Raw genomic sequence first — 13728 nt, forward strand, 5'->3', positions numbered from 1 at the left:
AACTGGGAGAGCGTAGGGCTGGCAGTGCTTGATATACTGACGCGTGAGCGCAGCACTCCAGAGGGCGCCACCGCTGACCCTACAGATACCCCTAAGGCAAAAGTCTCTAATGACTGTGCCCATGGGTCACGCACACCAGGAATGGAATAGACATGAGCAAGCACTGGACGAAGAGGAGGAATATCTGATATCACTAAATATAAGAGCCCTGCAAGAGTGAGCTCTTGGGAAAGAAAAGGGCACATCTTTTAATTTGTTTTCATTTTCTCCATGGAGTCTTTCCTTAATAGGTCTTGCTGTTCAGCACTGGAGGTTATAAAGGCTTTAGTAGTTTAAATCCATGGTGTAACACTTAGTGACTAGCAGTCATGTAATGAAATTCTCCAAACTGGCAAGCTACAGACATAAGAAGCAGATGCCCTTTGATGACAATAGCTTTGGCTTTTCTGCAATAATGCTGATACAATTAACTGTGCTTCCTTCTCTGAACCTTTTCCCCAACAATGAGGAAACATGCTCACTAATGGGGTTAAAAAATAATTTAACACAGAACCCGAAGAAAGCTGAGAGACAAATACCACAAGGTTTCCAAACTGACTTGTGGAGAAACTACTTACAATAGAAAGGAAGCAACATATAAACACCACTTACGTACTGTAAATCAAGGCTTTGGATGACAAATTGATTCAAAGGAAAATGACACTTTGGGCAGAAATCTGGAAAAGGATTACCTTTAAAGTCTGGAACAGTTTTACTGTGAAATTGTGTCACAGAGGTTTTATTTTTGCAGTCAGGTGAAACCCCCTGAAAATGGGTTTGTGGACACTCTGATACCCCTGTAACTATCATACCCTTTGTGATAAACCTCTACCTGTGAAACTCCCATGTAATGATGAATAGCTCTAGATTATCCAGAGCTCCAGGCTTCCAAATCTTTTTCACCATTGGCTTCAAGAGACGCAGAACACTGCCAGCGGCCCTGATCAAAATTTTAGAACTTTTAACTGCTTTAATACAAAGGAAGTTACCTGCATCCAAGATGCCCTGGGCCAGGATTGCTCCAAACTTGGCCATAACATCATCATGCTTATCATTAATGACTTTGGAATAGAGCTGTCTGAACTGGCTGACCTGTAAAAGGAGAAAGAAAACCGGAGGTTAAAATATTGATTCACACGAGTAACAGAAAAGTTAGCCAAAGAAAACAGGAAGTCTTTCCTCTGTAAGGGTTCAATCACATTCAATCACACTAGAAAGAGGCAAGTCAAACAACTAGGATTCTTTTATTTATCTCCAGAGGAGATAGGACATCTGATGGTAGCACCAGTTTCCCTTCATCTCCTGTTTCTGCGATAGGCCCTCCCAAACTATATCTATGCCCACCATCCCCAGGGACTGAAAAGGAATCATCAAAAAAAAACCTTCCATCATCGCAGACATGACTAGAAGGTGGTTTGAGCAGGCTTCTTGCCCCATGGTTCATTTTGCTGTTGGTAATTCCCAAGTCCTCTTTCCAGGTACTCACTACAGCTGCAGGTAAATGGGCAGATATATCTGCTAAGGCAGTAAAGCTACTGTGGAGGCAGCCCGAAACAACAGCCGATCCACAGTGAGATTTCCGTGTTTTAAATGCAGTTTTAAAACTCTATCAAGAGTTGATGATCACTTCCTGCCATAACATACTTCCCAGTACCATTAAACATTTTCCCAGAGGGCTGCCTTCTCCAGAGAACAGTCCAGACCAATCAGTAACCTTGCCCCCATTGATGAGTGTTTGAAAGAGACCCCTGTATCTCTGCTGACACACAGTATTCATGCCTGCAAGTAAGCAAAAGGGCCGAGCAGCATGCCATTGCTTGGAACACCTTGAGCCTGCTCATAAGACACACTGTGGCTGGAGCAGGTCAGGAGTTTTCCAGCAAAACCAGTTTTTGATGGAAAATGCCGGTTTGTTGAAACTAAAATGCTCCACACAAAATTGTTTCAAGGAACTTCCTATAAACACAGGCAGTGTTCTGACAAAACCTAGCCTTGCTTTCTGCCAGCACACCCGGCTGGCTGCTCGGGAGCCTGGGTTTCCAGGACCCCTGGCTCTGAGGCAACCCTGCCATGAGGACTGCTCCAGGTCTGGAGATCCCAGGTCTTCCAGACTCCCTGCTCGGCACTACGAACCTGGAAAGCCTGGGGGCTCTCAGAGTTTCCAGGCTCCCTGCTTTGGGACAGGGCTGATGGGGAGCTGGGAGTCTGAGAGTTTGGAATTTTGGAAACAAAACAATGAGTGAGTATTTAAAATGACTTTTTTCAGATTTTCATTCTGCAGAGATCCTGAAATTTCTGTTTTTCTTCCTTTTGAAATGGAACAAGTTTTTCACAATGTCCCATGTCATGGAAATTACGACATTCAACGGCTCATCTTCCACCCACAGCTGCCTTCTTAGGTATTTTATAGTCAACAATTACTAGAACAAAATTGTTGGTAAGACTTGGAACAAGGATTTCAGCTCAGGTGCGCCAGATTGGGGAACAATGTACAATCGTAGTTTCTGTGCAGTGTGTACAGGAGACCTCAAGCACTGGAACCACACTAGTTCAGCCGGTGCCTCCTCGCTCCATCTCACAACGCACTGCTTCGTGTTTTGAAGTTATCAAATTTCCTTGCTCCCAGCAACAGTTCTTCAGGAGACCCATTATACATTAGTGAAACCATGGGCAGAATGTGTACTGGGCGGGAGTGCATCAAGACAGCTATGTGGATATACTGAATGGTGCAAGGTCAAGAGTAATTGTTGCAATCAATATCTCTATTTCCTTGTCTAGTGAAGACCAGAATATGAAGTGCCACAAGTACGATTAGAAGTAAGGGGGTCCTGGCTCCTAGTAGCGAGCTCAGACTATTAGATTCCCCACCTGCATCCCATGAGAAAAAAAAAATCTAAAGAAAGATTGTTCCACCAATAGAAAGACCATTAACATGACTCAGACTTTATGATCACAATGGTCCCTTCTGACCTTAGTCTGAAAAGTCCTGAAGTCAACGAACCAGCAAACACTGTTAGGAATTACATTTTATTAGACCAAGATTCAACAAGGGTGGAAGAAAACAATTATAATGGGTTAGGATCAGGAGAGGACTGGAATCCAAGAGATACTTTACCATAAAATATTGCTAGACTTTATAGTAAAAATATTCACAGGAGGCTCAAAACACCATGTGAAACTGGAAACACCAGACTTCAGAGCTAAAAGGAATCAATCTTTTGTTCCAAACGGATAGCAAATGATTTCTCCACTACACTTCACGGTGCAAATTCTGGATTAGAGGTATTAAGAAGCTGTTGGGAAAAACTATAGTTAGAGAACTGTGGAATTATCCAGGGTTTCTTTCCAAACATGACATGCTGTCTCTCAACACTGCTGATTCACTGATACTTACAAAGGAAATGGGATTCTATCCAAACAAATATTTGTTTTCTTTCAGTTACTGTTTCTGAAAGTCTACAGAAGCCCCCAGCTACACTGGAACTAAATCCATGTTACCTGAGCTAGTTTTAAAATTGGTTCAGGCCAGCTCATTTTAAAGTTTAGTGAGTGACGGTGGATGGGTCATGCTTTGGTTTGGAAACTGTGCCTTAGCCAGTGTAGTGTTCCATATAAAAAGGTTTTTCTCAGACAGAAAAAACGCACTGTGCAGTCTGAATCACAGCTGCCTTAAAGGAAAAGTGCACTGTACCCCGTCCTCTTTCCTTGCCCTTCTGACAATTAATTCCGGTTATAATAGCAATCAGCTCCTTTAGAAGTCATCGCACTTAATCTGGAGGAGGAGCTCTAGACCAGTGGCTCTCAAACTTTCCAGACGACTGTACCCCTTTCAGGAGTCTGATGTGTCTTGCATACCCCTGCCCCTGGCAAGTTTCACCTCACTTAAAAACTTCTTGGTTACAAAATGAGACATAAAAATACAAAAAGTGTCACAGCACACTATTACTGAAAAAATCTGCTTGCTTGCTCATTTTTACCATCTAATTATAAAATAAATCAATTGGAATATAAATATTGTACTTACATTACAGTGTGTAGCATATACAGCAGTATAAACAAGTCTTTGTAGAAATTTTAGTTTGTACTGATTTCAGTAGTGCTTTTTATGTAGCCTGTTACAGAACTGGGTTGACCCCAGGATTGATCTCTGCATACCCCCTGGAGGTTCTCAACAAGGGGTCTGGGCAGGTTTCAAGGGGTCCACCAAGCAGGGCCAGCATTAGACTCACTTGGGCCCAAGGCAGAAAGCCAAAACCCCATTACATGGGGCTGAAGCCTGGGGCCCTGAGCCCCACCACCTGGGGCTGACACCAATGCCTGAGCAATGTAGCTTTGCAGGGACCCCTGTGGCATGGAGCCCCAGGCAACTGCCCAGCTTGCTACCTCTTAACATCAGCCCTGGCTTTTATATGCAGAAAACCAGTTATTGTGGCACAGATGGGCCGTGGAGATTTTATAGCATGTTGGGGGGCCTCAGAAAGAAAAAGGTTGAGAACCCCTGCTCTAGACCATCATCATAGTGAAGGACACACCCATTCGTAACCACCATTTCTTCAACACACATGTAACAGCCATCATTACTTTTCTTTTGTTCTCAACACACATTACACTCGTAACCGACAGGGGCGGCTCTAGGTATTTTGCCGCCCCAAGCATGGCAGGCAGGCTGCCTTCGGCGGCTTGCCTGTGGGAGGTCCCTGGTCCCGTGAATTTGGCGGTATGCCTGCGGGAGGTCCACCGAAGCCGTGGGACCAGCGGACTCTCTGCAGGCAAGCTGCCAAAGGCAACCTGCCTGCCGCCCTCGTGGCAACCGACAGAGCGCCCCCAGTGGCTTGCTACCCAGGCACGCACTTGGCGTGCTGGTGCCTCGAGCCTTCCCTGGTAACCGAGGAGTGACAGATCAGTCAACTTTAAACAAAGGGTAATGCAGCTGAACAACAAAACATTTCTTAGGAAGGATAGAAGGTAGAGACTTCAGTAGGATGCAATTACTCTTGTTATTCACTCTTTCCAAGAGAACAGTAAGTCAAGCCAAGTTCTTGTTAATAAGATTCTTCCTCAGCCAATTCCCCCTCATACTGAGAATTGTTTTTAAAAAAAAAAACAACATGAAAGGACGTAAGTTTCCTTAAGGCTGTGAATGCTAAAACAAGGAAGCAATTTAAAAATTTATATATACATTAAACACATACACACAATGTACTCTCAGTATTTAAGATAACTTGGACCAAAAAATCCCCTCTATTTTATGTTTTATTTATTTTTGTTATGCTATCATGAGTTTCATAAATGTAAAATCGTGTACCAGGGCTTAGAAATCTTTTTTTTTTTTAAATATAAATGCTTTGACTCACGTTTATGATGCCAGATCTCTTGTGCCCTGCAAAAAGACAGCCATTTGCATTTACTGTAATATTTCTAATTGCTCTTCCTAGTCACAGGATCTGAGGTAGTGTGGGTCTTAACAGCTGTCTCCTTTGGAATCTATCCTTGGTTTTCAATTATAAGAAATATGGCTTCAATGGCATTCAGTGGGACAAAGTGAACAAATGTTTTCAAAAGGAAGCAGCAAGCATTAGTTTTGGCCTCTTTCAGTGCTATCTCAAACATACAGGGACATATACAGAACTACAGAAAACGGAGCAGAACTAGAGACTAGTTTGAATATTAGATTGCCTCTCGTATACAGTATTATCTCATTCCTGCAGCTCTGGGCCCTGTTTTTTGGGTTCAGATTATTTTTAAAAACTGACAGTTGCTATAAAGCTCTGCAAAATTGCTAGCCACATGGGCTGTAATCTGGAATTTACACAGTAATCAAATCTTCAGAGAAACAGACACTGCATGAAGCAAAGAGACATTCAGCAGAACTGCAAATGTTCACACTGGCGTCTGAAGTCTGACAGTGAAGTGCCTCTGTATACAGGCCAGAAAGGGCTGGTTTGGGAAATGAGAGGCAGATCTTGGGGCAGGGGCAGGAAGTTATTAGCTTCCGGCTGTGCATCAAAGCCCAGCAAACCTTAGTCACAAACTATCTGTAGATGGTTTATGCTGCTGACACTCACACACATTAAATACACTTCTTTTAATGAACTAGAACATACGAATCAAATGTATTAACACCAAGCCTGAACCAAGAACCTGTGAGCAATGTCATCACAGGAGCAGTGCTGGTCCAGCAGGGTCAGCCATGGCATGAGGAGTGCAAGGAACCAAACTAGAATAAAAGTCATCTTGCTGTCACTAACTTTATCAGGCCACTTATACCAGACCGCCATGTGAAACAATATGGTCTGTGTGGAACAGAGCAGCTGTTAATTAATTAATGTCTAATAGCTAGAATGAAACTATTTCAGATCAAGCTGTTTCAGATCAAGCTGTTATGCTGTTTACTATCTGAAATGCAAGACATTGACTCCTGCAGTGGTAGTCATTCTGGCCATGGGTAAATTCCAGGGGTGATATTTACCCAAATTATTTATCCAAGAGCTGATCTGACAGTTTACGTGCATGGTCATCTTCAGTAGTATTTGGGTTGAGGCACTTTTGCTGGCAGTTCCTAGATATGAACACGTGACAGCAGGACTCCATCAGGGTGTTTTCAGCCAGAGGTTCCCAGCTGTAGATCTACAAGGTCAAGAGTTGGCAGACCGTCACAGAGCAGTTACATCTGTCTGGTCAAGGACTGACCGACTCCTGCTGGTGAAGTTTCTCTCGGGATGGACTGGAGCAGTACAGTGAGGTAGGTAGGTGCTGGCTATTGAGGGCAATTTACTTTAATCTGTTCCTTGTTTTCAATTCAAATCATGTTCTCAGATGTCACAATGAGCAGCACATGACAGTTAATAAATAATTTTTTTAAAGCCTTGTTTCTCACCTCTGTAGTATTTCTCAGCACTTTCAAGTTTTATAGTATTTAGAAAAGTCTGCTCAAAATTTATTTCGTGTCCTCCTGGAAGTAACCCAAAACATTTGAGCAGTGACTCATTTAATCTCTGGTAGTAATATACAACGATTTACCATCTTGATCATTAAAAAAGGCCAAAACTATAGGCCATCATTTCACTGACAACTAAACTACCAACAAGCAATATTGGAAATGCTGAGGAAATAACCCAGGCTCACATACCTGAGGACACATGCTTCGAACACAAGAACAACACACAGAACTCTGACATTTTGCTTGATGCAAGACTAGATGAAATGGTTCATTTGCAACTTTCTGGTAAATACATTTTTTTAAAATGCATGAAAATCAACTCCCCTCCTCCCCCCGCTTAATGATCATCATACATAATAAACAGACTTTGAAAGATTTTTACTATGAAGAAGGGAGTGTTTGGTCATTGAGCAGCAGCAGCACAATTGAAGACAGCTGCAGCCAATTGGTGCAATATGCACAATCCCCCCCCCAAAACCAACCAAACATTCAAGGTCAAGACTATTTAGGGAGCTATGGCTCCAGCCCACCTCAGAAGAGAGCAAGGTTTTGAAAATGGGGAGTAGGTGGATCAATACAATTTTACTGCTTGAAGAGCTGAAGTTACTATGTATATACACCTTTCCCCTTTGAGTAGTGTCACTACAGATCCCACAGCTGGGGAGATTAATTAGTTGTTCTTGTACTTCCCTTCTTTACAAATTTGTTAATGCTAGTTAATTGTTCTCCAGCATTGGGAATCAGACCTAGCTGTCAAATCGAGAGGAACACTTCATAAAGGTACAAATAGAATACTGGGTACTGGAAATGCATCTCTCTGTAACTATTCATCAGACTTTCGAGGGAAGTTGCTTTAGGCTTGGTCTACACTACTAATTAACCCTGCACCCGTCCACACAATGAAGCCATTTACTTCGACATAAAGGGCTCTTAAAAATTGATTTCTGTACTCCTCCCTGACAAGGGGATTAGCGCTGAAATTGATATCGCCGGTTCGAATTAGAGTTAGTGTGGACACAATGTGACAGTATTGGCCTCTGGGAGCTATCCCACAGTGCACCATTGTGACCGCTGTGGACAGCGCTTTCAACTCAGATGCACTGGCCAGGTGTACAGGAAAAGCCTCACGAACTTTTGAATCTCATTTCCTGTTTGGCCAGTCGAGCTCATCAGCACAAGTAACCATGCAATCCAAGTATCAGAGGGGTAGCCGTGTTAGTCTGGATCTGTAAAAGCAGCAAAGAGTCCTGTGGCACCTTATAGACTAACGGACGTTTTGGAGCATGAGCTTTTGTGGGTGAATACCCACTTCGTCAGATGCATGTAGTGGAAATTTCCAGGGGCAGGTATATATATGTAAGTAAGCTAGAGATAACAAGGTTAGTTCAATCAAGGAGGATGAGGCCCTGTTCTAGCAGTTGAGGTGTGAAAACCAAGAGAGGAGAAACTGGTTTTGTAATTGGCAAGCCATTCAGTCTTTGTTTAATCCTGAGCTGATGGTGTCAAATTTGCAGATGAACTGAAGCTCAGCAGTTTCTCTTTGAAGTCTGGTCCTGAAGTTTTTTTGCTGCTATAAGGTCTGCTATAGTGTGGCCAGGGAGGCTGAAGTGTTCTCCTACAGGTTTTTGTATATTGCCATTCCTAATATCTGATTTGTGTCCATTTATCCTTTTCCGTAGAGACTGTCTAGTTTGGCCGATGTACATAGCAGAGGGGCACTGCTGGCATGTGATGGCATATATTACATTGGTGGACGTGCAGGTGAATGAACTGGTGATGGTGTGGCTGATCTGGTTAGGTCCTGTGATGGTGTTGTTGGTGTAGATATGTGGGCAGAGTTGGCATCGAGGTAGACTTGCCCACTCCAAATTGATTCCCAACTGATCAGTGTCTGGTGTTGCAAGCTTCCACAGGGCTATTGCCACTCGCTTCTCAACTGTGAGGGCTGCTCTCATCTTGGTGTTCTGGTGTTTCAGGGCAGGGGAAAGCAAGTCACAAAGTTCCATGAAAGTGCCCTTATGCATGCGAAAGTTTCACAGCCACTGGGAATCGTCCCACACGTGCAACACTATGCGGTCCCACCAGTCAGTACTTGTTTCCCGGGCCCAAAATCGGCGTTCAATGGCTAGAACCTGCCGCATTAACACCATGATCTCCAAAGCGCCGGGGCCCGCATTTTGAGAGAATTCTGTGTCCCTGTCCTCATCACTCTTGTCACCGCAATGCCATCGCCTCCTCCTTGCCTGGTTTTTCAGGTTCTGGTTCTGCATCAACTGCATGATAATGCACAAGGTGTTTACAATGTTTATGACTGCTGCATTGAGAGGAGCAGGCTCCACGCTTGGCGTCTGCACTGAAAAATGGCGCGAAACGATTGTCTGCCGTTGCTCTGGGGAGAGGTGACTTATGACATGGCTTACAGGGAATTAAAATCAACAAAGGGGGTGGCTTTGCATCAAGGAGAAACACAAACAACTGTCATACAGAATGGCCCCCTCAAGGATTGAACTCAAAACCCTGGGTTTAGTAGGACGTTGATTTCATGGAGGGAGGGTGGAGCAAACGAATACAAAACAAATCTGGTCTATTTCTTGTTTTGATCCACTCCATCTATCCTTTACATCTTAGGCTGGCAGCAGACGGTGCTGTACCCAGACATGTACCCAGAACCACCCGCGACAATGTTTTTTGCCCCATCAGGCACTGGGATCTCAACCCAGAACTCCAATGGGTGGAGGTGACTGCGGGAACTATGGGATAGCTATGTGATAGCTACCCACTGTGCAATGCTCCAGAAGTCGACGCTAGCCTCGGCACTATGGAGGCACACCGCTGAATTAATGTGCTTAGTGTGGATGCATGCACTCGACCTTACACAATCTGTTGCCAAAATCTGAATTCTGTAAAATGGGAGTAATTCCATAGTGTAGACATATCCTTAGATAAGGTAAAGTATGTGTTTTAAGACTTTCAGACACAGGGACACCTGCAAAGTAGGTGATTATAATGTTGTGTATGATGAAGAACCTTGATACCTTAACAATGGTGACTGGTGCTTTGCAAATGCCTAATAGATAAAACAGCACACAAAGTTTTATCCATCAGAAAATTCATGATCAGAGACGTTATGCCACTGCTTTCCATCCCCCTCAGATTTAAATTAAGTCTAATCTAGGCAATTTTCATATGGGCTTTGTCCTATCTAAATAAAAGCTAAGAGCATAACATCTAAGCTATTCAACATAGCCTCTTCTGGTGCTAAGTGAAGTTTAGGGAAGAATATGTGGAGATTAATGGATTGGTTAAAATGGAAATTAGAAATCACTCTAGTCAGCTATTTAGGACGCTGCATAAAGTTATCTTCCCCTTATGGCTCTCTGTATAAAAGAGGGTTGGCCCTCAAGACTTGGATCTCACAGACTCTCCTGGCAGAGGTCATCACTGCACAGAACACGGATCTGAGGGATAGAGGATACAGAGAGCATCCTCTCAAAGGTTCAAATGGCGATTTTATTAATGTCATGAGCATTAGGATTTAAGTCACAAAACGGCGGCAACTCACAAATAAGTGAAAATATATATTTAGTGCTTTCAAAAATTTCTTCACAACAGAATGTGCAAACACTGAAGATCCTTCTATTAGAGGCTGGTAAGCAGATCTGATTGCCAAACGGTCCATTACAGGGGCCAGGGTAACAGTCCAGGATTGGAGGACTTGTGTCACAGAATCATACTGTTGCAAGAGACCTGCAATGGCAAGTTTTTACTTTAAGCACAGGTTTTCCATGCTGGGGGGTTTATTAATTATTACGCCTCCCCAGAAAGATTTTTATGACCATATATCTATGTTCAAGTCAGAGTTCAACAAAATCCCAACATGGACTTCAAGGCTCAGATATTTTGGATCGAGAGGAAGAGCCCAGCACTGGTCCTCAGACAGATCTGGAAGCGCCAGTATTAGAACCGGAAGTTCTGGTAGCAGGGCTAGGAGTTGTCAGAATAAGATGCAACAAGCCAGAGTTGGAGCTCTCGATTTCACCTGAACTCTGTCCTGTCTGATTCTGTGAAGATACCGAAGCAAACCCAAAGCAAATCAGATTTAACATGTCACACAGGTAGTGTTTCTCCCCCTTTGCTTTCCTAACCAGCCTTGCAGGTTACTAACACATATAAAGAAGCTGTCACATATCTGTATTGCAATGTTCTCATTGCACCTATAGTGTAAGGTTGTGTTTCACAAAGTAAGCCATTCCTGCTGCCTTCCTGGTTAAGTGAGAAAGTGGATTTCATGCAAGACAAACTGAGAAGTGGACTTCTGTGCTGTGCTGGTATACAGCTAGTTTGGCTCTTTACACTTATACATAACAGTAGAGTTTAAAAAGGCATCTTCTCCCAGCGAGGAGGAAAAATTCAAGTTTTGATTCCAAAGAAACCTCCTCAGTTCTGCACAATGTTTGCTTTGTAGTTTGTAACTTCCAGAGAAGTTCAACAAAGCCAAGATTTTATTTAAACTACTGAAGTCCACTTGCCAGAAGAATGCACACGATGCTCTCATAATTTATATTTCCATTAGGTGGCCTCCCCTCCCACTCAAAGAGGACTCTGTCCCATGCAGAGATAGAAACAGTGATCATCTAAGAGTTTGTTGTTGGGGTTATTAGAGACAGCTTTATGCATGTGTTTAGGTGATAGATTTGTTTCCTCCCCACGAGATGGAATGGGTCATAAAACTAACAGCACAAACATTAAAGGAGACAAACTATAAATTGTGCAGATATGGCTATATACTATTGCACTCTCAACCTCCAAAACAGAATTTAATCTAATCTCATGGATAAGTGAAAAAGTAGGTTTCATGCAATGACAAACAGAAGTGGGGCTCTGTAAAGTTCGGATACACAGCCCTAGAATTCTTGGTTTAAAAAAAAAAAATCTGATTTGCCCCTTTCTACTAATAGTGCAAAAAGATGATTGCTTTTGAGATATGTTGATGGCTTAAAACTTCAAGACTAACAAAATATTGTTTGTAAGCAGCACTGAGAGGGAGAAGAGGGGAAAAATAATTAACAACAATCATTAAGTTCCAAACAACAGGGGATAATTAACCAGTCAGATACACTCATTTAACAAACAAGGCTTGTGGAGTAACCATGATGCCATTCAAGCAAGACTCTGCTTAGTAGCTGACAGCAACTACTTCCAGAACCATTCCTTCTCAAAGTTCATTTTACTCAGGGCTGCTGCTGGAAATGTATTTTTTAATAGAGAATGGTTACCTACCCTACAGGAAATGGGGTTCTTTGAGAGGCTGGAATCAGTGTGGAACCTACTGTAGAGGCACATGACTGGAAGCATGCACCCTGTGCTGCCTCACGCTCCCATATGAAGGCATAAAGGATGGAACGGCCATGACTCTCCCTCAATTCAAACCCACGTTGCTGAGAACTGCAAAAGCAGGGACAGAAGGTGGGCTGTGGGATCTACACGGAGTACAGTTACCGCAAGTTAAGTAAAAGACAGTTACTCACCGTTGTAACTGTTGTTCTTTGAGATGTGTTGCCCATATCCATTCCAGGTAGGTGTACGCGTCGCGCGTGCACGTTTGCCGGAAACTTTTTACCCTAGCAACTCCAGTGGGCCGGCAGGTCGCCCCCTAGAGTGGCACCACTATGGCACTAGATATATACCCCTGCCGGCCCGCCCGCTCCTCAGTTCCTTCTTGCCGGCTACTCCGACAGTGGGGAAGGAGGGCGGGTGTGGAATGGATATGAGCAACACATCTCGAAGAACAACAGTTACAACGGTGAGTAACCGTCTTTTCTTCTTCAAGTGATTGCTCATATCCATTCCAGGCAAGTGATTCCCAAGCCTTACCTAGGCGGTGGGGTCGGAGTGAGAGGTCGCGGCCTGGAGTACTGCAGAGCCAAAGGCCGCATCATCTCTGGACTGCTGAACCAGGGCGTAATGGGAAGCGAATGTGTGGACCGATGACCAGGTCGCCGCCCTACAAATCTCTAGGATTGGCACGCGGGCAAGGAAAGCCAGCCATGATGCCTGTGCTCTGGTGGAGTGAGCAGTTACACGGCCCGTCGGAACGTGGGCCAGGACATAGCAGGTCCTGATGCAGGAGGTAACCCAGGAAGATATCCTCTGCGAAGAAATCGGTAGCCCCTTGACCCGGTCCACTACCGCCACGAATAACTGGGGGGACTTGCGGAATGGTTTGGTCCTGTCCACATAAAATGCTAGCACCCGACGGACATCTAGCGAGTGGAGCTGTTGCTCCCTGCGGGACGAATGGGGCTTTGGGAAAAAGACAGGGAGAAAGATCTCTTGGTTAATGTGGAAAGCTGAGACCACCTTGGGAAGAAAGGCAGGGTGTGGCCTCAGCTGCACCTTGTCTTTATGGAAGACGGTATACGGGGGGTCTACTGTGAGGGCCCGTAGCTCTGACACCCGTCTAGCTGAGGTAATGGCCACTAGGAAGGCACTCTTCCACGAGAGGTAGAGCAGGGAGCAAGTAGCTAATGGCTCGAATGGAGGACCCATGAGCCGAGTTAGGGCCAGGTTGAGGTCTCATGAAGGGGCAGGAGGGCGGATCTGTGGATAGAGATGCTCCAGCCCCTTCAGGAATCTCGCCACCATAGGGTGAGAGAAGACGGAACATCTGTCCACTCCAGGATGAAACGCGGAGATGGCCGCTAGGTGGACCCGGAGGGACGACAACGCCAGACCCAGAGTCTTGAGGG

General features: G+C 44.3%; 1 protein-coding gene across 1 annotated transcript in view; it reads right to left on the reverse strand.

Annotated features, from left to right (window-relative positions):
- Positions 1 to 13728, reverse strand: part of PSMD1 (proteasome 26S subunit, non-ATPase 1) — a 126679-nt gene that overhangs the window by 21891 nt on the left and 91060 nt on the right. The window contains exon 19 of the mRNA XM_050963785.1: positions 1029 to 1131. Coding sequence (XP_050819742.1) covers positions 1029 to 1131 — 103 coding nt within the window. The remainder of the gene's footprint in view (positions 1 to 1028; positions 1132 to 13728) is intronic.

The sequence above is a fragment of the Gopherus flavomarginatus genome, chromosome 8 (assembly GCF_025201925.1).
Source record: "Gopherus flavomarginatus isolate rGopFla2 chromosome 8, rGopFla2.mat.asm, whole genome shotgun sequence".
Classification (NCBI taxonomy): domain Eukaryota; kingdom Metazoa; phylum Chordata; order Testudines; family Testudinidae; genus Gopherus; species Gopherus flavomarginatus.